General features: G+C 41.4%; 1 protein-coding gene and 1 pseudogene across 1 annotated transcript in view; both read left to right on the plus strand.

Annotated features, from left to right (window-relative positions):
* Window positions 1-2,618: 2,618 nt before the first annotated feature.
* Window positions 2,619-27,466, plus strand: part of SENP6 (SUMO specific peptidase 6) — a 219,638-nt gene continuing 194,790 nt past the window's right edge. Inside the window, 1 exon segment of the mRNA XM_075064555.1 lies at window positions 2,619-3,224. Coding sequence (XP_074920656.1) covers window positions 3,179-3,224 — 46 coding nt within the window. The 5' untranslated portion in view covers window positions 2,619-3,178.
* On the plus strand, window positions 8,322-8,476 carry LOC116829378 (U1 spliceosomal RNA; annotated as a pseudogene).

Below are 27,466 nucleotides of genomic sequence, written 5' to 3' on the forward strand. Positions count from 1 at the left end.
TAAATACTTGCATGCTTTATATCAATAGGACACATGCATAAATATTTGCAGGATCAGGGCCTTAAATTATGTACCTGTGACAGTCAATCAGTCACAGCTGGTCTAGTCAGACCCTAATGGCTGCTATACTAAGAAAGCAGCTGTCAGATTTATTCCTGCTCTTGGCTCAATCAGAGAGGACTATTTCAGGTAAGGAGAAAAGAGGAAATAAAACCAGCAAATCTATAAGATTTCTTTATTAGGATATACTAATCTTACATTTTCTGACTCAATTAGCCCTCAATTATGGGAAATGAGTTTCTCTTTAATTTTGGGGGCAAATTAAGAGAATGATTGCAGAGATTTGAAAAGAGGATGGAAATGGTTATCTTCTAAATTATATGGAATACATTCATTCACATACACACATAATGTGAAAAATAACATCTAAAGTAGAAAAAGGACTAGTTGTGAAAAGAATGGCCTCAGGAGAGGAAGGAATGGAGCTACACACACCCCTTTCAGAACACTTTCCTTTCAGGAATCCCTAAATACATGAAATGGCAGAAAAGGAAACTCTCTATTCTCTGGTATGTAATTTAGGAAGAGTTCTTCTCCAGAAAAAAGTAGATGTTAAACAACAAAATCTTCATAGGGTATGGCTACACTTGAAATTTGAGCGTGGTCACAGCGCCAGCGCTGGGAGAGAGCTCTCCCAGCGCTGCACGTACTCCACATCCTCTACGGGTGTAGCTTGCAGCACTGGGAGCGCGGCACTGTTTACACTGAGGCTTTACAGCGCTGTATCTTGCAGCGCTCAGGAGTGTGTTTTTTTTCACACCTCTGAGCGTGAAACTTTCAGCGCTGTAAAGCGCCAGTGTAGCCATGGCCATAGACAGGAAATCTGCCACAGCAGGACAGCCTAAAATCAGGAGCACAAGCAGTTTAATATCTGATAATTCCTGTTGCTGAAGACAGTATCATCCCCGTGGGGGTGGGAGGGGGAGGATTGGTCACTCTTTAAATGGTCCATTTCATTTCAAACTACTTTGACGTTTGATGTCCACTCATTAAAAACAGTAGCAAAGATTGGGACATAGGGAGTATGGAATTATATTTGCTGCCATTGATTCGGTCAATGAGGACACACTAGCATGTCATGTATTTCTTTTTTATCAAAATAAAACTCCTAGTTTTGGAAAACAGTTTGTGAGATTTGAATCAAAAGTCTGGACTCACTCAAGGGAAACTTCTCCATTTTGGATTAACATTATGGTCCGAGCCCTGAAACTGGATACAAGTAGACCCTTATGCCCTCACGGGGCCACACTGAGGCATAGAGTTCTACCTGCACAGATCCTATTGGAGGATCAGGGTCTTTGTGTCTCCCTCTCATGATAAAGAATTTTGTTGTTTAGATTTCAATGAGACACTTAAGGTCTTTCTCCTTTTTAACATAAATCCTATGCATTTATCTTTTTCTAGTTTGAACTTTGAATTTAATCAGTAATGAAATACCACATCAAATTTTCTGATTCATCTCTGAATAAAACCTACTTTTCTAAGACTGGCATTTTGAAGTCTAATGATTTAGGCTTATCAGTACACTAAAACTTTCAGAGCATATTTTCAGCAACCCCATAGTCCAGGAATTGTAAGGTAGATTTAGAGGAATGATATAGTCTTTCTTCTTACATGCTATCTCTTAGGCTTGGAACTTCCTCATCCTATTTTGTATGAAAACTGACTGCTCTCTTAAAATATTTCCTTAAATCACACTTATTTCTTGAAGTCTTTCAAAGATAATCTAGCAAGTAGGTAATATGTCGATAGTCGTGAGTGGGTTCTCTTCTTTTTTTTTTTTTTAAATCTGCATTGCTTTGTTTCTGGGCCTTGAACTATTTGGTGCATTATGTACTTCAATTTATGTAATTTAGGGCCTGATTCTGCCAACTCTTGTTGAGTTAAATTGGAGTTTTGGACTTGCAAGGAATGCAGGACCTATATATTCACCTTGGCCCCTGGACCACATCTATCTTTGAAAATTTGGGTGCTTTAAATTAGGTAGCTAGAGCCCTGAGTCTGCCATAAGTTTGTGCTGGTGAAATCCTCATGTGCAACTGAGGGAGACTACAAACAAAAATATGAGAGATTTTAGCCAAAGTCTGGGCTCCTGTGACAGTGAGAAACTGTTTCAACTTTTAAACATAAGTTTCTAACCCTCCTGCTTCTAGAGAAAAGCTTTAAAGTGTGAACCCTAAAGGCTCAAAAACCTAAGGTTTTTTTTTTTTGCATTTATTTTTAATATCTCACGATTTTGACGGGTTTGACTCCTAATTTCTGAATGTTTGGTGTTGACAATATTGTACATCCGTGTTTTCAGACTCACCACCTTAAGCTCTTAAACAAGAATAGCGTCAGCGGGCTACTGGCAAATTTTAGAAACTAAAATAAATAAGTGTGGCCTTCGGTTTGTGCGCGTGTTTAATTATGACCTAGAAGGGGTGGGAAGGATCCTCAGCATAGGATTCACTAATTGCCCCCTCAGTCTTTAAAGCTCATTCATTTTATGTAGTTCAACCACCTACACCCCACCTTTCCACCCAGCAAGTGGCAGCCTCCTGAGCTGATAAGGGGGGAGCGGTAGAGCCGTAGATATTTACCAGCAGAGCCCTTGTGCGGCCATTTTATCATCCAGGGGATAGGGAAATTAGAGTCCCCTTCCCTGGAGGCTGTGGGCTGTACGTCCTGGGGCTAGCGAAGGGGCTGAGGGATGACTAGTTAAGTCCTAGGAAGGAGAAAAAGGCAGCAGCAGGGTTCCTTGCTCCTGCAGCTGGGATATGTGCGGGACCCGCAGGGAGAGGCTGCGTCAGGCCTGCTCACTCCCCCGCCGAGGTGGCGGCAGGCAGCTGCCAGGCCAGGACTGCGCTGGAACCACTGAGGGTTGCCGGTGGCGGACACAATAAGGGAACGAGCCGACGCGCCGCTTCTTCCTCCCGCACGCGGGCCGGAACAGGCAGGCGGGGCGGGGGAGCGCCGCTTGGCTGGTTGCTGCTGTGCACTGGGGAAGCCGGGGGAAGGGGCTGGGTTGCTGTGCGAGAGGCAGAGCGCGCGGGCCGGGCGAAGGGCCTGGCCCCCGCTGGCGGTGCCTGGGCGTGCAACGCGGGTATGGAGTGAGGGGAGCAGCGACAGGAGGAAGATGGCCGGTGGCGGCGGCGGCTTCAGGGACAGCTTGTTTCTGGAAGGTGCGTGTGTGGCTGTGTGGGGAAATGTGGGCCACGGGCGACTCCTTCCTCCTGGCAACCGGCCGTCAAAGGTACACGGCACGGACCGGAGGACGTGTGGGGGGAAGTAGGGGTGCCGGGGGAGGGACGCAGCGAGAGGTGGCCTGATGTTGGGGGAGGGTGAGTGTTCATAGGGGCAGGTTTGTTGGAGGCGGGGAGGGCAGGAAACGTGGTTTGGTGTGTGGGGGAGATAATGGGGTGGGGGACCGCGGGCAAGAGTTATTCAGGGCTGGCACAGGGTGGGTCGTTGGCCTGGGGTTAGCGATGTCCGCTATGGAGGGGCGGTTTGCGGGAGGCTGAGGTAGGAAGTTAATTGGCAGGTGAGGTTTGATGCGGAACGGGGTCTCGTCTCTGGAGCGCTCTCAGCCGCGCTCGGGCCCCCGGCCTACGCTGCTTGTTCCGTCTTCTTCTTGTAACGTTGTAAAAGGCCCATCCGAAGAGTTGGGGAAGGGGAGCCCGGTGACATGGCCAGAGAAGACTTTTCTTCTGCTGGGGCTTTTCTCTTATGTTTGTGTCACTAGAAAGAGGGAGCTTTGGGATGATTTTTAAAGCTTCAGGCTACTATTAGACATAGTTCTTGTATCTGTTTCTAATAATAATGCAGAAATTAACTAAAAATTAATAAAGTGTAGAAATATTTACTCTAAACCTTCATAGTACAATTAAATATTATATTGTTAACCTAGCCTTGCAAAATTGCCATAAAAATTGACCAGAATAGGGGCAGTGTACCTTACCTGTCCTCTTACCATGGTGATCATGAAAAATCATAGACCTGAAAATACTCTGCTTGCATGAATAGTTTTGCATGTCTTTGACGGTTTGTTTTTCTTTCAGCACAGCATATTTTGCAGCATATATATTGTATAAAGCATGTACGGTATAGGATTTCTTTTAGTTTTTTTGGGTTGTATTTTAGAAGTTTACATAGAGCAGAAATGTTGCCTTTCTGTGTGAATAAATACCTACTTTAAATAATTCATCTGAAATACTGATGTCCTAAAGACCTATTTCTTAGCCAACAGTGGCATAAATTTTTTTAAGCATATGGTGGTGAAATACTGGTACCAGTTCCACCCCATCCCTCTTCCTCTCTCACAGAATCTGACAGTGATGTTCCCTGATTCTACCATAAGAATGACAGGTGTGGGGACAACCATATGATGATCATTAGTTGTTTTGTGTGTGTTCAGTGGGTGGTATGCCACTCCTGTATATTATACATGTGGCAAGTAAAAATAAGTAGCATGCATAATATTTCAAATATTATAAATTGGGGGGGGGGGGCTCCCTTTCTAACAGCAGTGGCAGATTGGCACTGTAATGCATGATTGCTAAAATATTTGGTAGTCCTGTGATCAGTGGACAAAATAGGGTATTCATTTAGTTACACTTATATTGTATTCCAGATTATTTGGGAAACCCACTGATCTTGCAGGTAGTGTCCAATAATGGTGACGGTCTAAGGAGTCTGTATATATTAACAGAGACTATTATGAGCTATGGGTGAAGGAAAGCATATGCAGGCAGTGGTGCTAGGAAGAAGGAGTTCATTCTCCTGAGCTCACAATGTCAGAGTTGCAGGCTATTAAAATAGCAGAATAGGCCTGTAATTGGATTATGGTGGGTTTTAATGTGAAACAAAAACATAAATGAAGCTTTGCAAATGACTACTGTATGTGAAAGTAAAAGCACAGGTGATGCATATCTTTGTTTTTAGCAGCTAATGATATGGAATGGATGAGCACTTCAAATCGGCTTTTGGCATTAGACCTATCATTTTCTAGAGTTCTGACTTTGGACAATAACGAAAGCAGGGAGTTGGGACAATGGTAAGAGAAGTGTGAGGTAGACAAAAATAGGAGTGAAGGTTTATAGACAAGGAAGTGAAGTAACTTATGTTCCCGAACCATGATTTGGCTTTGAGACTAGATCTGTGAAATATGTAACTAAGCTGAGTAGAGACTGCAAGATGTTTTAAGACATCATTAAAACATCAAGAACTTCAATTAATATAAAAAACCCTAAAACAAACCACCACCAACAAAGAACAGCAAGGAATTAATCTTTATTAGGTTACTCTATTAAAAAAAAAAAGAGTGGGCAGAGTTTTGAGAATTGCTGTTTCCCTCTCTGTCCCACATCAATCTTTTGGGAAACAAACGAGGTAGGAAGTGTGTGTAGGTATAGCAACTGTCTGTCTAATTCTGGCCTCATAATTAAATTGAGATAATGAGATCAAAGGTGAACAATCTTTTTTTTTTTTTAAAGTTAATGTGAATATTTAATAGCTCTGTTTGGCTTATAGTAATGATCTTTCAATCAGACTATAAAAAGGTAAAATATACAGTACGGGAGGAAAACCATTAAATTATAAGCATGGCAGTTTTATAGATTTAGTATTGTTTTGGGGATCTCCATTAAGACAGTTGCTGTCTTGGTGTAATAAAGATTCAATTAAAATGTCTGTCATTGTCTTAACGGTTAATTCTTCTTTTTAAACTGAAATTATTCTATCAAACATAGAATGGTTGATATATGGAAAAACTTTCCCTGACAATTGTATATATTGCCTGTCTTGTTGTGCAATGTAATGATTGATTAGGTCATTCAGTTTTTGTCCATGTTCATCTATATAACATAGCATGTCGTCACTTAAAAAAATGTAGATTGTCTTCTTGGAAATGCAAGAATGATCCTTAGAATTTCCATGCCTGACTGACTCTTTGAGGCTGTTTGGTATAGTAATGAAAATAATGTAGAGCACTGATTAACCTGGCTCAGAGCTGAACTTTCCTTGTTGACTGTCAGCTCTAGAGGCTGTCAAAACACAGGTGGCATGGGAAAGATATTTATCTGTGTGATGCCAGTGGCTGAAGAGCTAATGTGAGTTGTGGATATATAAACGAGGGAATCTTGAGTAAAACTAGGGAAGTTATATTATCTCTGTATTTGGCACTGGTGTCCAAAATACAAGAAAGATATTGATAAATTGGAAATGGTTGAGAAAAGAGCCACGAGAATGATTCAAGGATTAGAAAACATACCTTATAGTGATTGAGTTCCATGAGTCTCTCTTTCTCTTTCAAAGAGAAGGTTAAGGGATGACTTGATCACAGTTTATAAGTACTTATATGAACAGAAATTTGATCAAGTGCTCTTCAGTCTAGCAGACAAAGGTGTTACAAATTTCAGTGGGTGGAAGTGAAGGTAGACAAATTCAGATTTGAAATAAAATGAGGAAATAACAAGGGTAGTTAACCACTGGAAAAATTTAACAAGGATCATGGTGGAGTCTCCGTCACTGAAAAATTTAAAATCAAGATTGGATGTTCTTCTAAAAGATGCTCTAGTTTAAAGAACAGTTAATTCAGGAAAGTCCTGTGGCCTTTGTTATACAGAAGGTCAGACTAGATGATCACAGTGGTCCCTTCTTGCGTTGGAATCTATAAAGCTTATGCTTCTAAAGGTAATTTGCAAATGGAATTAACATTTTTTTTAAGAGCATTAGTATGTGCAGAATGCAGTGTTGTAACTAGACTAATGAAAGCTTTCAACACATTAACTGAAAATTCTTGGCCAAATTGTCACTTCCATGATAAAATGTTGTAAAAGGACAAGGAAAATATAAATTCCAAATTATGTGACTTCCTTACAGTTTATCACTGGAAGAACAGAGGTCAGAGTTCTTGCCATATTCTCACATTTTAAAAGAGCACTGAGCTCCAAATTCTACTTAACTCAGAATCCTGGAGGGGGGCAAGGGGAATGATCCCAATTAGTCTACAGAGGACCAAAGAATTCCCAGAGCTTAGTGTATCTGTGAATTCTCTGTTTCCAGCACACTTATCTCAGGAACTTGTGCTTCATGGGATCCCTACTGATGGCTGTCCCAAGTCACTTGCCTTTAGTGAGAGATCAGAAGTTGCAGGGGGAATCTGCAAAAGATCTTCCCAACAGGATCATTGTGTGGCATTGAAAATCCAGTCTGTTTGGGAGGCTCGTTACTTGTAGCTGAGAGTGGTCAGTATCCATTCAGTACTAGAGCCATAATGTGGTGAGATGATGCAGAAAGGTTTGCTCAGAGTTGGGATAGGGAAAATGATTCTCAGTCCCTCCGCCCTACAATAGAAATGGGGCAAATCCCACTGTTGTTCATTCTTTCTGCAAACATTGTAGGAACAATGATTATGATTTGGCCCTCATATTTTATTGAGCTGCAAGAAGAATGTTTGTACTGCTGTACATCTCCTCCAGTCTCAATTGAAGCTTTCACTTGCATAGTATCGTGGTAACATGTACAGTAACTCCTTGCTTAACGTTGTAGTTGTGTTCCTGAAAAATGAGACTTTAAGCAAAACGATGTTAAGTGAATCCAATTTCCCCATACGAATTAATGTAAATGGGGGGTGGGGGGGAAGAGGGAGAGAGGATGGTTAGGATTTCCAGAATTTTTTCACCAGCGACAGCACTCTAGTTCGTGTGATTACTCTTACCATATACAGTATAAGATTTTACAATTTTACTGTACACAGCATGATGATTGTTAAGCGTTGTTCAGTGTGAAGCTGGCGGGTGGGATCTTTTCTCAGATACCTTACCTACCAATTGATAACTTAGCACTTAGCTGACTCGGGTAACACATGTTAACTGTAGCCCTCTATGCTCTACCAAGGCAACACACCTGGAGGTGAGGGAACAGCATGGCGACAGAACCCACACCCTGTGTGTTGTAATGTGTGTGAGAAGAGCATTGCAACATTGCCCCGTTAAGTACCATGACCCCACTTCCAAGTACCATTGTCTTATTTTAACTAGTAGTATCAGCAAGTTGAACCAGCAAGCTTGCTGTCAGCAAGCTTCCTCCCGCTCCTGGGCCCGTTTGCCCACCCCCCGTGCTCCTATGAGATGGGTAGCGGGGCGGCAGAAGCCAGGGGAGGAGACACCCTGACATAGGCCCCCTTCCCTTGCACAACCAGCAGAGGCTCCAGGGCAGGCTCCAAGGCAGAGGGCAGGAGTTAGCACATGCATAGGAGGGAGGGACAGCTGAAAACGTTGGTACTTACCTGCAGGGAATACCTTTCCGAAGGTGTTTTCCAGGTGAGGCTCATCCATTGCACTGCGGTGTGCTGACCCCTACGATTTCCCCAAAATCGCGGAAACTCGACTGCATTGCATTTGTGTAGTGGGACTGCGTTCCGCGCTCTCCCCTGGGGGGGAAAAAAAAAAATTGGTAGCCTGCTGGGTGGCTGCCGGTCCACCCTGGTTCCAAGCCCCCACCAGCTACCTGCAACGGGCTGCTCTTTCTGCAAGCAGTGGTCAAAGCAGACAGTTGCCAAACAGCATTATAAGGGAGCATTGCACAGCTTTAAAGGAGCATGGTCTCTAATTGATCAGCAATGAAACAACATTGGGATGACTTTAAGTGAGGAATTACTGAATCAGATACTTTTGAAGCACTCTGAAATGCACACTGACTGGTAGACTTTGCTTTTCTCTTTTATCTCAGTCTCCTGGCTACTACAACAATGTGTTGGGGTTCTCTCTCCCTTCCCAAGCTTCTTTTTTAGGACCTCATCATGGGAATTTTTCCAAAGCTGATCTGTCAGCTGGTGAGCACTTCCTAAGCAGATGCAGAATGAAATAGATTCCTATTAATGTTGTTCTGGACACAGATTTCTGACAAACATTAAAAACTGACAAGACTGACTCTTAGCGGTAGCAGAGGCTTTGGACTTGCCTGTGGGAGGACTCTGGAAGACAGTACTTTATTACTTTACACTCCGTTCACATTTGGAGAATTCTTTGGAAATGCGAGGACTGTAGAATAGGGTTGTTTTTGTTTTTTTTTTATTAATGAAATTTAGATTCTGTAGAAACTGATGATATTTGTGTTGGAAAGTATCCTTCTTGCCCTGGGAGGTTAGATTTTTTTCACTCTCAGCATCAGAGATAGGGGAGATGGTGGTATTAAGAGTTTTACTTGGGGTGGAATATGAGTAGTGTTGGATAGAGTGGGAAGAAGGAGAGTGAAGCTTTTATTCACATGGAGAACTTCAAATACTCAGCCTTCCCCTGACCGCCTCTGACCTTTTCTAAGCAAATGAATAAAGATCTGGTTTTATTTTAAACAAAGTTAGTCAATTCAATTTGAAATGCTACTTATGACCTAGTGTATATGCAGTAGCAGAGAAGCAGAGCAGCACGGCTACCCCTCTGATACTTGTATATGCAGTGTAAACTTGGGTAGCTGGTGTGGGTTAAATTGATTTTTGGATTGTAGGGGAATAGACCTTTTTAAATCTAGGTAAGGCCTATGTTTTCTCAAGTTTCAGATGCACATGTACACCCCTCCCATGTCTTTTTCACACTGCCCTATTTTATACTCTGATTAATGCTCTGTCATATCCCCTTCATATCCAGGAATGTTCTGTCCCCTCCTCTTGCCTTCCTCAGCATTAGTCTCCCATTCTGAGAATGAGGAGCATGGCTCCCTTCCACAGTTTCATGTGCTTCCTGGTCCTCTGCCCCCATTCACTACCCCTTTCAAGCCCCAGCTTGCCAGTTCATGTCTTTTTGTGGTCCTCTGTTCCACCGCACTTCTGCTGATTTCCTATTCAATTGATGCATTTCATGTGTTTTCTGGAATCATTTCAGAAGTGGGTCAGCTTCTATTAATAAAGACTGCTTTTCATACAGTTTTTTTTTTTAAAAAAAACAAAATCAACATCAACAAACCTGAAAGTCACTTCTTAGCAAGAAACAAATTTGGATAATGTTTTCAAGCTTTACAAAAGTTAATATTTCAAACTTGCTGTCTTGTTTGCCAGTCTTCCCCAGGATGAAGTGTGGCAGGCAGAGTGATGGGGTTTGTTTTAGGGTACTTTGGGCGGTGTTGAAAATCGAATCTAAAAAGGAGCTAGCTTCAGCCTTAACTATGTAGTGGATGATGCTTTTCCACGATAGTGGACAATGCAGTAATTGGTGGTATTCTCTAAAATTCAGTTCTTTTAAGGAAAAATCCTCTTCCGTATTACCTCCATGAGGACAAAGAGTTTTATTTAGGCTGTTGATTAATCACAGTTAACTCACACGATTAACTCAATATTAATAGTGATTAATTGCACTGTTAAATAATAGAATACCAATTAAAATAAATCAAATACTTTGAATGTTTTTCTACATTTTCATATATATTGTATTCTGTGTTGTAACTGAAGTCAAAGTATATATTTTTGGTTACAAATATTTGCACTGTAAAAATGATAAACAAGGAATAGTATTTTTCAGTTCACTTCATACAAGTACTGTAGTGCAATCTTTGTCATGAAAGTGCAATTTACGAATGTAGATTTTTTTTTTTTGAGTGCAGTTATGTAACAATGTAAAACTTCAGAGTCTACAAGTCCTTTCAGTCCTACTTCTTGTTCAGCCAATTGCTAAGGCAAACAAGTTTGTTCCCATTTACAGGATATAATATTGCCCTCTTCTTCTTCTTTACAATGTCACCAGAAGGTGAGAACAGGCATTTGTATGGCAGTCTTGTAGCTGGCATTTCAAGGTATTTACGTGCCAGATATACTAAACATTCATATATCCTCTTCATGCTTTGGCCACCATTCCAGAGGACATTCTTCCATGCTGATGATGCTTGCTTTTTTTTTTTTATTTTTAAAGCGTTAATTAAATTTGTGACTGAACTCCTTGGGGAAGAATTATATGTCCCCTTCACTATTTTATTTGCATTCTGCCATATATTTCATGTTATGGCAGTCTCAGATGATGATCCAGCACATTTTGTTCATTTTAAGAACACTTACACTGCAGATTTCACAGAACGCAAAGAAGGTACCAATGTGAGATTTCTAAATATAGCTACAGCACTTGACCCAAGGTTTAAGAGTCTCTGAAGTGTCTTCCAGAATCTGAGAGGGACGAGGTGTGGAGCATGCTTTCAGAAGTCTAAAAAGAGCAACACTCTGATGTGGAAATTACAGACCCTGAATCACCAAAAAAGAAAATCAACCTTCTGCTGATGGCATCTAACTCAAGATAATGAAAATGAACATGCGTTAGTCTGCACTGCTTTGGATTGTTATCGAGCAGAACCCGTCATCAGCATGGACACATGTCCCCTGCAATTATTGTTGAAGCATGAAGATATGTATCATGTGACTCTTTAACACATCTGGCATGTAAATATCTTGCGACACTGGCTACTATAGTGCCCTGAGAATCCCTGGTCTCACTTTCAGGTGACATTGTAAACAAGAAGCAGGCAGCATTATGTCCTGCAAATGTAAACAAACTTGTTTGTCTGAGCGATTGGCTGAACAAGAAGTAGAAGTGATTGGACTTGTGAGCTCTAAAATTTTACATTATTTTTGAATGCAGTTTTTTGTACATAATTCTACATTTGTAAGTTCAACTTTCATGATAGATTGTACTGTCATGGGGACAGCTTGATTTAAGATTTTTGAATGCTTGGTGTTGGCAATTACACACTAGCTTTTCTAGGGGGGGGATGGTTCTGAAATCCAATTGTTTCTAGGTAGCAGCCCTCCTCTCCCCCTCTATTTAACAGTATTTCAGTGGAGTTCTTACATCTGTTAGCATGATGATGTGCCAGATACTTAACAGACTAGTGCATAGGCTGATGACAAGGATGAAACAATATGAACATTTTTGCAAGTGTTCTGAATACAAGACATCAGATAGCATTGTAGTCAGCCAGTTGAAATATTCTGAATATATTGTTTCCTCGTTTCACGTCCAAGTATGGAACACACCATGGATCGCTAGAAAGAGGCGTTATAGCTGTCAACAAGGTTGGCTCTTGCTACGTATTGACCTTTCTGGAGCTTTGTACTGATCTATGCTCTCACACACTATCTGCTGTTCAAAGTTTTAGCTGTTATACCTGAAGTCAACAGACGATCATGCTTTTTTGTAATAGGTCCTAAAATGTGAAATTAATTACCTGACACTAAAAGCCATTTGTTTTTTCTCTTCAAAGCTTTTTCTAAAGAAAAGCAACAGTTTAATAATGATGGTTTTTAGCCTCATGTGTATCACCTTCCCTTTTTAAAAATTGCACTTTTTTTCATTTGTATGTGTTTGTTTTATGTATGGAAATTTCTTCATTATATGTGTTGAGTTCTTCTATGCAATGCCTAAACCCCTTTACATGTCCTGCAAAAACTGTTTGACTGCTTTTCTGAATCCAGCACTACCTAAATAAAATTAATTGTTTTTATACCATAGTTGTTCTATAATTTTTAAAAACAATATTTTTTTGTTGAATCTGAATAAGGGAAAATGTAAACCAACCTCCCCTGCATTTTTGATTAGTTCTGACAATGTGATGTGTAAGTTAATGTAAAGAAAAACGGAAGTAATTTTTTTTATATAGTATGTTCTAAACCAGTCCATTCCAATAGCAGGGACCACCGTTCTTAAATGTATAAATGACAAATACATCTTACTCCTTAAAGAAATACTGGGACAATGATATCATAAATACATCTAATAAGAAATCTAGGTGATTTACATTGGTCCTTGATAAAAGCAGCAAAGAGTCCTGTGGCACTTTATAGACTAACATGGAGCATGAGCTTTCGTGGGTGAATACCATGACAAAGTGGGTATTCACTCACGAAAGCTCATGCTCCAATATGTCTGTTAGTCTATAAGGTGCCACAGGACTCTTAGCTGCTTTTACAGATTCAGACTAACACGGCTACCCCTCTGATAATTGGTCCTTGATGTAACAGCTGAGCCTCAACCCTAGTCTTTGACAATTGCTTGCAAGACTATCTATTGGGTGTGCGCAATACATAACTAGAACATTGGTTCTATCTACGCTGGATTGATAAACTGATTGTATAGTGCTGTAATTCTACGTGAATTAATAAATTGTTGATTGGTTAAGAATAATCAGGTGTCTCAATTTAAAAAGATTGTTTAAGTTAAAAGTTGACCTGAAAAGAATTTAGTGTTAAATTAGTAAGCTAATGCTCCATGGACTCAATAAAAGGGGTTATCTTATTAGATTCCATTCTAATATTGGCTATAGCACTTATCCAATTGGCAAATCTGATTTGTTAGATTTCAGCTTTAAAATCTGTCACCTCGGCAAATTTGTAAAATTGACTACCTTTTCACAACATTTGGTTATTCTTCATGGTCCACTGAAACTTTTATGGATTCAGGACATTATTGAAAGAGCCGTATTTTGATTCTACTTCAGATTTGTTGTTGCTGATATTGCTCTGAAGAGGTGGTGGTTGTTTTGACTTGCTTAGACTGTACTGAGCCAGACAGAACATTAATACCTATAGATATCAAAGCTAAGTATAGGCCTTTTAACTTTTGGGATAAAGAACTTAAGATGACATGGTTTACGAGGGAATTGCTAGAAACTCCAACCACTGCAAAAGGGGAGCGGGGAGGGAGCAGGAATTTAAACCATTCATTCAAACTTTTTTCTCTCTAAAGCCAACTACATCTAAGCCTCCAACCGTATCTAAGAGTATGTCTACACTGCAATTAAAAACCTATAGCTCACCCTTGCCAGCTGTCTTGGGCTCACAGAAAATTGCCATGTTTATGGTTGGGTACGGAGTGAGAGAGTCCCAGAGTTCATGCTGCAGCTCGAGCCTGAATGTCTAACATTAAACCACAATTAAACAGCCCTTAGCCCAAGTCAGCTGGCACAGGCCAGCTGTGGGGCTTTTAAATGCAGTGTAGACATACCCTTGGTGACTGCAGCTGAGCTAATAAGAGATGTTAATACTTCTAGGATACTGTAAAGGCTGGCTTCAAACATTTAGACTGAGATTTTAAAGTCTTTCTCTCCACACCTTGCATATCACACAGATCCTTGAGAGTGATAGTTACTATTTTAGAATTAATTTGATCTGTTTTATATGATTTTTGTTTTGTTCATTTCAATTTCTCTTGACTGGTTTCTGCCTTATAGTCAGATCAAGGAATTTACTGAATTGTCTACATATGAAGCTGCCTGAATAGGAGCAGAAAGGCCTTTAGTGGTCTCTCTTCCTGTTTTAATTTGATCTGAAAGTATTTTGTTTAATGATAAACCAATTATTTGTTATAGTTTGTGTGTTCTGTGGGTAAACAGGACAAACTTACTTGCCAGTGACAAGTCAGAAGACAGCATGTGAGAAAGTGATTATTCCTTTCTCCATAATGGTGAGATTCTTGTTTTCTTCATTCTTTTATAGTGGGGTATAGAAAGTAACAGCTCGCTATATATTCTCCCCTCCCCTCATATGGTAGGATATAGTGTTCTACATTTTTGTTGATATCCCAGCACCTGGATTTAATTTAACAGCAAACTAGTGAGATTTGGTAAATATTCTCTGCAACAGATTGCAATAATATAAATCTCTCTTGCGTGGAAGAAGATATATTTACCTTGCTACACCAATGCCTTTGGCATAAATGATTTTTGTATTTATTGTTCAGTCTGCCTACATGGCATTGGTGGGAAGTGCCAGATAGCAGGGTCCACTCTCTTGGAGCTGGAGCCTAATACAAAACAGAATATAGAATGGTTAGTGGGTACCTGATTACTATAGAAAGAGTGTGTGAGAATAAGTAACTCTTTTTAGAAGAATTTTGGAGCATGGCTCTTGTAAGTTAAAAGAAAATTTAGTGTATTGATGAAACCAGTTGTTGGTTGAAGCAATTTTTGTTCTAGATGAGATGTCAAAAATGGTCCTCTGTTTCCTTGATACATAAGAATATTTTATTGTTAAATTAACTATACATGAAAATTGAATTAGTGCATTTTATGGTAAAACTACGAATGTTGGAGTCTTATAATTAAATTGCACTGCAGTAATTAGTGGTATGCCAATACTTGGGGGGGGTGGGGGGGAAGGGAATGGGGAATGAAATACAGCTTTTGAACACTGCACCAAGAATATTGTGGGGTGGGGATGATGTCTAATGGCATAATGTTATTTGCCTGGAAAAGATGTTTCAAGATTCATAACTGCTATTTCTGTTGTTAATATGGTAGTTCTAAATGCTATGTCGGTCTGTCTTAATCCAGTTTAGGGTTAATTTAGCAAAACATAAATATCCTGCTCTAAGGCAGGGTCAGGCAGAAAAGAGAGACAGGAGCATCAGCAACCATAATGGGGCTTATTGCTGCAACTGCATTTATAATTTCTGTGGCGTATTTCTAATGAAACAATCAACTCGTCACTGAAATTCCAGAGGTGGCAGGCACTATGGGCTCTCTTTCATCACATCGTGATAAGAGGTGATGTCCAGGTCTCTCTGGAGGCAGTTGAGGGACATTTTGCTATTAGGAATAGATATCCAAGCCCTTACTGTCCAAACTGTTATCACTGTATGGTAGTGGTTCTCAACCCACAGGTTGCTTGCAGCCCAGTTAGCACATGGCTGTGGGCCAGCTGTGTGCTAAAAAATATTCAAAGATAGCCACGCCGATTGGCTTATTCTTGGGTCCCAGCAATGGTGGAGCCAGGGCCGCCTGAGTGGGAGATGACACCACGGAGCCCTCCTTGTGCGCTCTCTTTTAGCAGAGAAGGCAAAGTAGCCCCTTATGATGGAGGAGGAGCTTAGCTGGTAGTCCACCAGCAGCCTGCTGCTTTCTCTCTCCCCATGCTGCACGGATACACTGAGAGTGCTGCCTCCTCGCTTCTGGGCATCTATGCCAGAGGTGTCCGGAGAAATGGGTGGGGGGTACATGTCTCCTCCCCCTTTTCTCCATCCCCCCGCTACAGGTATGTGTCACCTCTGGGGGCAGAAGGAAATGAGCGTGCTCCAGGCTGCAGCGTGCCCTGGGCTGCCTGCAGCAGACATCGCCTGCCTGTCCCCTGCTAACCATGTCTAGACCTGGAGCCCACAGCCAGAGTAATTACAAGGCAACTTGCATCAACCTAGCTTTGTTCTGTAGACCAGGCCTAATTATTTTCTCATACTACCAAGTCAGTGGTGTAGCTTGTACAAGGGCTTTCATTTAGATACAAAATATTTGCAAATACACACTTCAGAAGAAGCTTATGTCATCTTAAGAATTGGAGACCCAAGAAAAGCTGAAAACATTTCCAACTATGCATGGTTTTCTTTCCTGCATCGCATTTTTAGAGAAATTATAAAATTAATTTCAGCTAGGATATTTCTAGAATTCATTTGTGATATTTTGTTTAATATTTTCTTTTTGTTTGTTAATCATGTTTTATTTTATTACGATTATTTTGCTTAGTTTTGATCGTGGTAACCCTGAAGTTATGTAAAAATACCCATGTGACTAAACACCGAGAGCCACACACCTGAGTTGGCAGTAAGAGAAGCAGTTAATAAGAGTTGGCCTACTATTTATTAAAAGCAGCAGAGAATCCTGTGGCACCTTATAGACTAACAGACATTTTGGAGCGTGAGCTTTCGTGGGTGAATATTTATTGCTTCTCTACACAATACATATATTTTTAGTAATTTTTAAAATAAAATTATTTAGCATCCTGTTTAAAACTACCACTTTCAACCCCACACTGTCCAGCAGTAGGATCTTCTTTCCCCTATTGCTTGGTTCTCAACTGGGTAGAGAGTTTGAGGAAGCTTGTGTTGTCTTAGCTTTTCTAAATATCATCTACCAGAAGCATTTGCAATAACGTAGGAGGATAAATTTAGTGTGTGGTGCAGACAGGGTCATTTGGGCCCCCGTATTTTCCCCTGTTTGACTACTTTCTCTGCTTTTTCTGAATCTACCATGCGTTAATCTTCAGGATATGCTAAAAAGCATCTCTCTAAGGACTCGGGAGAACAAGGAAGGGAGTTGGTGGTTGCTTGGAAGGAGTTATCTCCCCTTCTTATTTGAGAAAATTGCTGCCTTTTTGCTTCTTTAAAAGTTGTTATGAACTTTTCCAGGGATGTCAAAGTTTCTATTTTATATATATATTTTAAAAGAAAATCTAAATTATAAATACTAGCAAATTAAAACACTCTTAGCAGCTGTTTTGTCTTACCATGGGTTAGGCACAAGTAGGTCAATGTCTCTGAAGCCTCAGGTCATCAGGTTCATGTGGGGTTTGGCACAATACAAAGCCCCCTGTGATTTAGGGGATTAATGTGGTTATGACACTGAGTTCCTGTGCGCTTCCTGCCCTAATATTGATCTACCTTATTCCAGTGTTTACCCAAATAAGGTAGTACTGTGGACTTCACCCAAAATTCCTATTCAGGATTATGGGGGAGAGAAGCTTATTAAGGTTATAATCCCACCAATGTTTTCTCCGTTCTTGTGTGTTCAAGCTCATGAAGTATGTTATATGTTAAAAGTTTCTTGAACTTAAAGCTAACTAAAAGCACTTAAAAGCTCCGTGTTTCTAGTTTCTTTTGCTAAAATTTTCTGGGCGATGCTTTAACCAAGAGGATGTTTTTTAATTAGTTGCATTTCTTATTGTTTTGACCTTGTTAGCGAGAAATTAGGACTCTCTTCACCAAAGTGCTTACTCAGGTTTTCCCCCCAAACACTTCTCCACTTCTCTTAACTGGGGCTCTTTACTTAGGGTGGGCTGGCCCGTCCTAAGGTATAAACTAAAACCCAAGAGAGGCTTTAATTTGGGCTGCTAACGCACCTACTTTGCTGTGGTGATTCAGGCTGTCACTCAAATGCTGACAATCCTCTAGTGTCCTCCCACAGTTCACTGGGGAAGAAAATCCATAGAGCTCCTTGGCATACTGCAGAACAAAGAACCATGGAATATGTACCCAAAAGTCCTACCAACACATGGGTGAGTGAAGCACCAGTGAGGACACAGTAACTTGGGTATAGTTTTGCAGTATGTCTAGGCTAATGTGGGTGTTCAGATTTAGGTGCCGGTCACTCGGGTTAATTCTGCAGTGAAAATACCTCCTCAGTGATGTTTCCTTAACACAGATTTGTAAAGCAGCAAAGTTGTCTCCCCATATAGGATCTCATCAGCAGTGCTCTGTAAATATTCTCTTCACCCTCCTGTCTTCTTCCACCCCTCAAAGTTTTTCTTTTGGAATATGTCTTATTTTTCAGCTAGCAAAATTTCTACATGCCTTTTCCCTTCCTGACTTCTGCACACTTAAACATCCAACAGTAGACAACATGAAGAGGTATTTTGCTTCTCTTTTTAATTAACAGAATTTAATTTTCCCGGTTCTGGTCCTGCCTATATCACTGGCTTTCTTAAGGAAGCTACTTAACTGCTATGTATCTTGAGTTTCCTTATGTTAAAGAAGGGATAACACCTTCCTATATGCACGTTGCCAAGCTTGCATGAAAGTTGCTTATGTGTTTAAAAAAACAAAAACAAAACAAAACTTTTTTTTTTTTAAACGTAAGAAAAATTTATAGTATCTGTGGTACTCTATTTACTTCAACCTGACATTCCAAACTATTGTATCAAACTCTGGGAAACTATGGTGCACTTTCAGTTGCTGCTTTTGTAGGTACTTAGGCTAGGTTCTTAAATCCTATTTTGTACCTAACTGCCTTTCTGCAATCTCTAAAAATAGATATGCGGTTTGATTATTACTGTTACCATGTATGTAATTGCACGAGCTTGGCTCTTTTGATGATGGCTGTGATGGATTCTGCAGTTCATAAGTGGGTCTGCAATCAGCAGTCTGCAATTCAGATGCAAAAATTCACTGTACATCTCCTCCTATTACAAAGGCAGCATTTGCTTAGTGTATAAAACTTCCTCTGGTTCTCATAATTTCAGACCTGATATGATTAACGTCACCTGCTGATTGTTGCTCCCAAAATCGATACTAAAGTTGGTGGTCACATAGCTTCTTGTTTAAAATGACTTCTTAACTGCTTCTCTGTACACCATTTTCACACTCTTCCATTTTAAGAATAAATTGTAAGAGAGGAAGAGGGAAAGCCACAGGTTCTCCTATGAAACCCATAAACTTTCTGCTTGGACTACTTAAGCATACCAGTCAAATGATGATGGTCTTATAGGAGCAGCGAATTGCATAGCACTGAATCACTAGATGTGCAAATGTAACTTTGTTTTTTTTCTGTCTGTGCTTAGATCCTGATTTATAAAAAATATTTGTTTTTGAAGAATAGTTTTACAAAAGAATTTCAGCCAAGGAGGGGTGGTTTTCAAACTGTTCACTTATTATTTACTATTCATAGTGAGCGGTTGGCACGTAAGCAACATAATGTTGCCCCTTTTTTACCCATATGGCTAGTCAAAGTTTGGGTACTATAAATTGTTCTAGTTGGGGGTAGAAATTGATGGAGTCTGATGTTTATTTACAAGCACATACAAAATTCTGCTTCTCTGAGTGCAGGGAGGAAACAAAGGTAAAAGGAAGCATTTTTTTCTTTTTTTCTTTTTTTTTTACAGGCCAAACTTTTTCCCCCCCCTCTTCCTGTCAGCTGGCACCCTTACCTAAAACCTCTTTTTAGGCTTCTCTGTTTCACATTGTGCGTAGACTTCTGCTTGGATTTTTTCAGGTCGTCTATGGTGCACTCTAGTTGTGTATTCCAGACACTGACCCCTTATCCAAAACAATACTCAGCAAAAACCCCTCTGCCTGGGTGGGGTCACATAACCCTTTAGTTTTAGTCGGAGGCTTGTGATAAATTACTTTTTACACTTAAGTTAATTGAAGGGTGTATTCACACAAATAAATGTAAATGAGATTTTGTTTCACCCAGCTCCTAACAATGTTGTTATTTCTATTCCCTGACTTAGAAGACTGACACCTTATAAAATAGGAGACTAAGGGAAAATGTACTTTGAATGCATATTTTTGGATGAATAATTTCTAATATTTATCAGTATTTTTAAAAATCACCTGGTGGCCATCCATATACTTATTTGTAGGCTATTATCCACTATTAACAGCATGCCTGATTTATTTTGTTCCTGAAAATATTAACAAGTCACTTTGGATTGGGGTCCGCAGTAAAATATTAGTTAAGTAAAGTTACCGTTAAATGTGCTGGTTAAATAAAGTCTGTCGAAACCTATTTTGCATTTAAAGCTAACTGGTTTAGTAAACAAAGGAAGTATTAACTGTAGTTAGTGAATTTACTCATTTAATTATTTACTTTTGGTCACTATATGGTCTAGACTTTTAAATGAAGTGGGATTTTAAAGTGCCAAACTCCCATTGAAAACAGGAGTTAGGCAGATTGGGTAATCCTACCAGTCACCGTTGTGACGCTTCCCAGGGGTACCCAGTGTTTTGAGGCACCTCACTACCACCTGCCCTTAGCACGAAGAAGTCTTGTCTGTGCCTCCTGTGGGTCAGTCTCCGAACCTTACTGGCCATGGCCACACAAGCACTCACTCTAGGCCTCTCAGTCATTCTACAGGTTAGCAACCGTGCATTCCAAACCCTCAAGCTGTCTGAGCATCTTCTTGGACTATCAAGCCCCTGGTCCACTGGAAACTTGTATTCGCAGATTCGCTGCTTACAAAAAAAACAGTTCACCCCAGCTTACTGCTTCCATATCAGATAACTGCTCCACTTAAACATATCTAAGTGCTGTGTGTGACTGTGAAATAAAATTTGTTTATTTAACAAAGCATAGAGACTGAAGTAGTAACAAGTAGAAAGTATCGGAAAGAAATGTTTACATAAACTCGAAATGCATGCTAGAGCCTACATTTAATTAACAAGATGCTCGCATGTCAAGTATTGCTCACTCAAAATCCTTGCATCACTTTCTAGGTAGTAAATTAGCCAACTAAATTATGTTGAGTATCAGATAAGATCATGGAAGGCTGCATTCCCTCTACCCAAAACATTAAAATTGGAGCAATAAGAAATTTAAAGGAAAAGACTTATTCTTTTCTACCTTCATATTGTCTACAAGATTGAAGTTGATAAACTTCAGTGCTCCACTGGGCTTTCACTTCCATCTCCAACAAGTACCCAAAAGGAATCCATTCCCCAACTGATAACTGCAGTGTTAAGGCAGAATAACCTACCAAATGCATGAAATATGTGACAATCAGATGCATTGATCTTTGGATATACAGTGAAACCCCACTATAACGCGATGTTTGGGGTCCAGAAACTTCAGTGGCGCTAAATGCAGAGTCATGGTATAGGGGGGTTTGTCAGTGGTCCCCAACACGGTGCATTGATGTGCACCGCCTAGTGCCCAGCAGGGAAGAGAAGCCGCGGCTCCCTAGCTGCTGAGGACAGAGAACTCCGGGGCTGCGGATGCCGGTTCTCTCTGTTCCTGGCAGGCGGGGAGCCGCAGCTCCTCTTGAAGCTGGAGAGAAGCCGCGGCCCCAAGCCTGCCGGGAACAGAGAGCACCATACTGTATTTTATCTTAAAGAGGAGCCAACCTGTGATCGCGTTATATGCGATTTTGCATTAAGGCAGGGCGTGTTACTGTGAGGTTTGACTGTAATTGATATAAAAGATATGAGGTTATGTGAAAGTTTTTTGTTTTAGATACACAACGCTTCAAATTTTCATTGTATTAGAGATGGAAGTTGAAAGCCTTAATGGAGCATCGGAGAATATGTTGTCAACAGTTTCTGTAGGCAATATGAAGGTAGATGAGAATGCTCTAGTCTTTTCCCTTAATTCTTGTATTCCTCCCTCCCCCCAGTAAAAATGATGTAGAATTATTTTTTTTTTAATTCCTCCAGATTTCCATCCACTCCATGTCAGTCTTCACAGGGGGGAATTCACTGATTGCATGGCAACTGGGGTCAGAGCAGATTCTTGCTTTCAACTTGAGTTTAAGACTGCTCCTCAGGAAGAACTCTCCAAAATTCTGTCGCCAAATGGCACACATGACAGACTTCATGTCTCTTGGTAGCAGAATTTTCCCAGAATTTTTAGCTGAAAGTCTGTTTCTTCACTGGCTTTAAGGTTTTTCTTAAAATTGCTGAACTAAAAAGAAATGTGGTTTTCTGAAGAGGGTTTGAAGGGCAGCCCCTCCCCACCCTCCTTCAGAAATGACAGGCTGCAGGAACTTGTCTCCCCTCTAGCTGTGGGCAAGGTCCATGCCAAGAGTTGATCAGACTGATGTGAAACGTAGCTCCCGACTGATGTGTGGACAAGGCGCAAGTTGCATGGAATCTCCGTTAACTGAGACCAGTCTAGAATCAGTGGCATGGAACTGAAGTGAAGTTGTTTTGTGTTTTGTTTTCCTCCAGCCTCCATAGCTCCTCCATAGACTTGGGAATCCCTATTTTCATGGCTTGCAGAGCAAGCAGGAACAGTTCACTGGAGCCTCCTGAATTTCAGGGGAAGGCAAGGCCCCCCCACCTCCCTCACCAGTACAACCTGGAGGAAGAAATCCGTGCTATTAGTCAGGAGATGGATAAGGTCTGTGATGGGATGGTGAGATGGCTTCAGAGGATCTGCTCTTCCTACAGGCTGTTTTAACTCTGTCCTTTGTTCCTCCAAACTTTTGATACCAAGCATCATCTCCAGTGGCTCTGGCTTATTCCTTGTTCTATGTGGTTAGCCTCTGCTTAGCCCAAATAAAGTAAAGGGATTGAATTGATTCAGATCTCTTTTCTTGAAAGACATGTATTTCTTTTCTCCTTCTAGTCTCCAGAGGTCCCATAAGACGACATAATGTGGCTATGATTTTCCTTAGGGAGACATGCAGGATACATGTCTGTAGATTGTCCTTTTAATCTCCCTGGTAAAGCTCTTTCCACTTCACAGTGCCACCTCCATTTCTCATGATGGTGAATTATATTGCTCACAATCAGCTCTTAAAAGGCAGCATAAAATCTTAAAACTCATGAAAGAGTCTCCCCTCTAGATTCTCGAAACTAAATGTGTAAAGCTGGGGCTTTGTTGGAGATAATTTACTCTGATCTAAGGTTTCCAGAGTAAGAGACTACAGCCAGTAATGTCAAGGCCGAGGCTGCTGTATCCATGTTTAGTCTGAGTGATGATTTTATCCTTCTGCCTGTGTTTAGCAGGAGTTCTCCTTCAGTTGGTATAAATGTATTGTTTACTAAGGAGACTGCAACAGGCATAATCTTACATAGAGTAATGAAGACCTTTTAGGACTTATATACAAGTATTTCCTGATGGGGAATCTCCACTCCACCTTAATTAAATCCTCATAAACAGGTGAGGAAGAATTATACACCTCTTCAGCTCTGCAAGGTTTTTGTTTTATTGTTTTTTTTTTTTTTGTGTTCACCTGCAAAGTCATGGTGAGCGTGCATGCATTCACATATATAGCCAAACAAAACCAAAACAAAATAACTACAGAATGTCTACTTTAAACTACGTTTTATCATCATTTTTTCCAGGACTGATATTTCACATGACTCTGTTTTGCTGTGTGTTCAAAACTTCCAAAGACACGTCCTGAAAAGGTCCACTCAAAGAAAGTTGGAATTGTAGGGTAACATCTGATATCCTTCTAGATATGTTGGTGATCTCTTCCATGAGCACAGAGACAAAATAGTCACTAAAGCTTTAGACAAAAGAATAAGGCCTCACCCACACCTAAAATTTAGGTCAACCTACCTGATTTGCAGAGGGGTGTGAAAAAGTCACACCCCTAAAAGACATTTAAGATGATATAAGCCCTGGTATTCACACCACTACGTTGACAGAAGAATTCTTTGTTAATCTAGCTAACGCCTCTCAAGAGGGTGGATTTTCTACAGTGATAGAAAAAAACATTTCATTGCTATAGCAAGTATCTATATTAGAGGTTAGCTGCAGTTGTGCCACTATAGCACTTGTGATTGTAGACATAGCCTAAGTCACTCCCTCCTTTCAATGAGGACCTGGTGAGAGAATCTTCAAACTTCCTTGTCTTAGCAGGCGTTCTTGTTGAAGCTACTTTCTCTCCAGGCTCCACTGTAGAGATTACACATGGGGATGGGGGCTATTGCTATCTTTCCTGAGAGTTGGAAGACCACGACTGGGATTCTCTGGAGAAAACTATCCAAATTCAAAAGCATCTCTTGAGTTGTAAATTTCTGAAGTCTGAGCAGATCCCCCGCCCCCTTCCCGCATATGATACTTCAGGGTGGGCCTCATCTGGGTGTGAACTTCCTCAGAAAATGGGTGCTTGAGATTCAGGAAAGGCTCCATGGTAGAACTCACTTACCCTGGGGATTAATTATGGAAACAAATCTGGCACAATATGTAATTTACTTTCTTGGATCTCAACCTATGCTTGATGTAAAATAGCTTCTGTTAGACTTCAGCACTTTACTGAATCTGGCATTTGCCACCTCTGACTGAAGTGGGGCTACTAATGCTCAAGATTAGATGTGTTCTTAAATACTCTGAATTGGGACCCCTGCTCTCCTTTCAAAGGAGAGGCAATCTGGACTTTTCTTCTCCATTCTGGGAAATACTGCAAAATGTTCTTGCATGATAGAAATTCTATCATGGGAAATGACTTACAGTATAGTTCTAAAATCCTTACATCGGTGAGTACTAATCTGGTCCTTCCAAACTATCTTTATATTCTTTCCACTAACACAGGGGTCGGCAACCTATGGCACGTATGCCAAAGACGACATGCAAGCCAATTTTTAATGGCACGCTGGAGCCTGCCGGGACTCCAGCATGCCACTAAAAATCCTGCCTAGCCCAGCACGCTCTCCTCTGCCTTCCACTTCCCCCGGGCAGGGAGCAGAAGCATAGCCGTGCGAACGGGGTGGGCAAATGGCCCCACTCTCCCGGCACGGCAAGCTGCGGGGTCCGCGCTCCCGTGCCGGAACGTGGGGCCGTGAGCAGCAAGCTGCCAGCCCCTCCCCTGGAGCCCTGCAACCGCGCGTAGTGCTCTGGGGGTTGGGGCTGCGCGCTCCCGCGGGGAGGCAGACACGCTCCCCGCTCAACCAGAGGGGCGGGGCTGTGTGCTCCTGCGGAGCAGCGTATCTAGCTCTGTGTGGAGCCTCATGGTAAGGGGCCCAGGGCTGGGGAGATTGGAATAAGGGGTAGGGGCAGTTAGGGACAGGGAGCAGAGTGGGTTGGATGGGGGGTGGATCCCGGGGGGTGGTTAGGGGTGGGGGTGGGGTTGGATGGGGCATGGGAGTTATCATAACTTCTTATCAGATTTGAACCTTAGCGTTCATAACCTGAGAATTAGCATGGACCCCTCTAAACTTAATTACCAGCTTAGATTTGATCTCGCTGCCACCAGCCAAAAATTCCAGGGTTTTGGCTCCCTCTGGTCTCCCAAGACTCAGAATCCCTGAGTCTTACCACAAAAGGGAAATAACCACTTCCCTTTCCCTCTTTCTCCCACCCAGATTTCCTCTCTGGGCTAACCTGAGAGTTACTGATGCAACCTCTTACATCACAATCCAAGAAGCATGTCTTTTCTCTTCCACAAGAGACAACCAAATACAAGGAAACAGAAATGATTCTCTCTCTCTCCCCTCCACAATTACCTGGTGCTGCAGAGCTTTAGCTCCGTAGGTCTAACACAAACAGAATTTCCCTCCTTCGTTCCTTACCTATCCAGAGAGATAAAACTCACAAGTCTAAGAAAGCTTTATATATAAAAGAAAGAAACAACAATGAACATGATCTCTGCATCAAGTTGACAATACACAGGGCTATTACTTAAAAGAAAATATGAATAAACAGCCTTATTCAAAAAGAGATACAATTTAAACATTCCAGCAATACACACCTGTAAATACAAAAAAACCTAATAACAGCCTATTGTCTTTTCTACCTTTGTACTTACAACTTTGAAACTGAAGATTAGAAGCTTACAGATAGAAAAGATCCCCTCTCATAGCTGAGAGCCAGACAAAGACAAAAACCCAAAAATTCCCTCCCCTGAGCTTTGAAAAATCCGGTTTCCTGATTGGTCCTCGGTCAGGTTTTGGTTCCCTTTGTTAATCCTTTAGAGGTAAAGAACATTAACCCTTAGCTATCTGTTTATGACAGGAGTCCCGGTTTTGTGAGGGGCAGGGGGTGAATAGGGGTCAGGGCAGTCGGTACCGGGAGCAAGGAGGGTCCTGGGGGGAGAAGTTAGGGTGGGGGGGTCTCTGGAAGGGGTGGTCAGGGGACAAGGAGTTGGGGGGGGGATGATGATTGGGAGTTCTGGGGGTCCTGTCAGGAGGCAGGGGGTGAAAGGGTTGGGGCAGGTCGGGGGGGGGGTTGATGGGCTGGGAGTTCTGGGGATCCTGTCAGGAGACAGGGAGTGGTTGGATAGGCAGGGAGTCTGTGGGTCTGGCTGGGGATAGGGGTGTGGATGAGGGTCAGGGCAGTCGGGGACGGTAGGAGTAGAGTTCAGTCTAGGGACAAGGAACAGGAGAGGCTTAGATAGGGGTGGGGTCCTGGGGATAGTTGGGGGCAGGGGTCCCAGGAGGGGGAAGTCAGGGGACAAGGAGCAGCCCTCTACTTGACTCCTTCATCCCAGCCACAACCCTGGCCCTGATTCTGGCACCCTACCCATACCCAGCGCCCCTCTGCCCTGACACTTATACCCCTCACATACCCAGGCCCCAGCCCTGACTCCAGCCCTTTGAGTCCTGGCCACCAGCCCGCACAGCCTGCTTCTGTCTGGGGTTCTGGCTGACGGACTCTTGCCAACCGGGTCCTGGCCGCAGGCACCGCTCAGCCCGCTGCGGGCCTAGGTGAACAGAACCCCAGACGAGCAGCAGGCTGAGCGGGCCGGCAGGGTAAGATCAACATTTTAATTTCATTTTAAATGAAGCTTCTTAAACATGTTGAAAACCCAGTTTATTTTACAATACAACACTAGTTTAATTATATAATATATAGACTTATAGAGAGAGACCTTCTAAAAAACATTAAAATGTATTACCGGCACGCGAAACCTTAAATTAGAGTGAATAAATGAAGACTCGGCACACAGCTTCTGAAAGGTTGCCAACCCCTGCACTAACATATCTTACCTATCACACTTTTTTTTTCCGACTTTTTATTTTTCATTCTATAATCACAGCTCTATTAATTGGCTAAGACATATTATGCACACAATTGTAATTGTGTGTAACTTTTTAAATATTATGACTGTTTTGGTGTGGGTGTCTTTTAAAAGTGCTCATTTAAAAGATAATGCAGTAAAAACATACATTTAAAAACTAAAATTATTGTGCCCCTAATTTGTCAGTATCATTTTTTCAAAACTAAATATTGTCTAGATAAAACTGCCTTCTAAAGTTGTCAATTTTTAAAATAATTGGTTTGTATTGTAGCCATTTTCTAT

The sequence above is a fragment of the Chelonoidis abingdonii genome, chromosome 3 (genome assembly GCF_003597395.2).
Source record: "Chelonoidis abingdonii isolate Lonesome George chromosome 3, CheloAbing_2.0, whole genome shotgun sequence".
Taxonomy (NCBI): domain Eukaryota; kingdom Metazoa; phylum Chordata; order Testudines; family Testudinidae; genus Chelonoidis; species Chelonoidis abingdonii.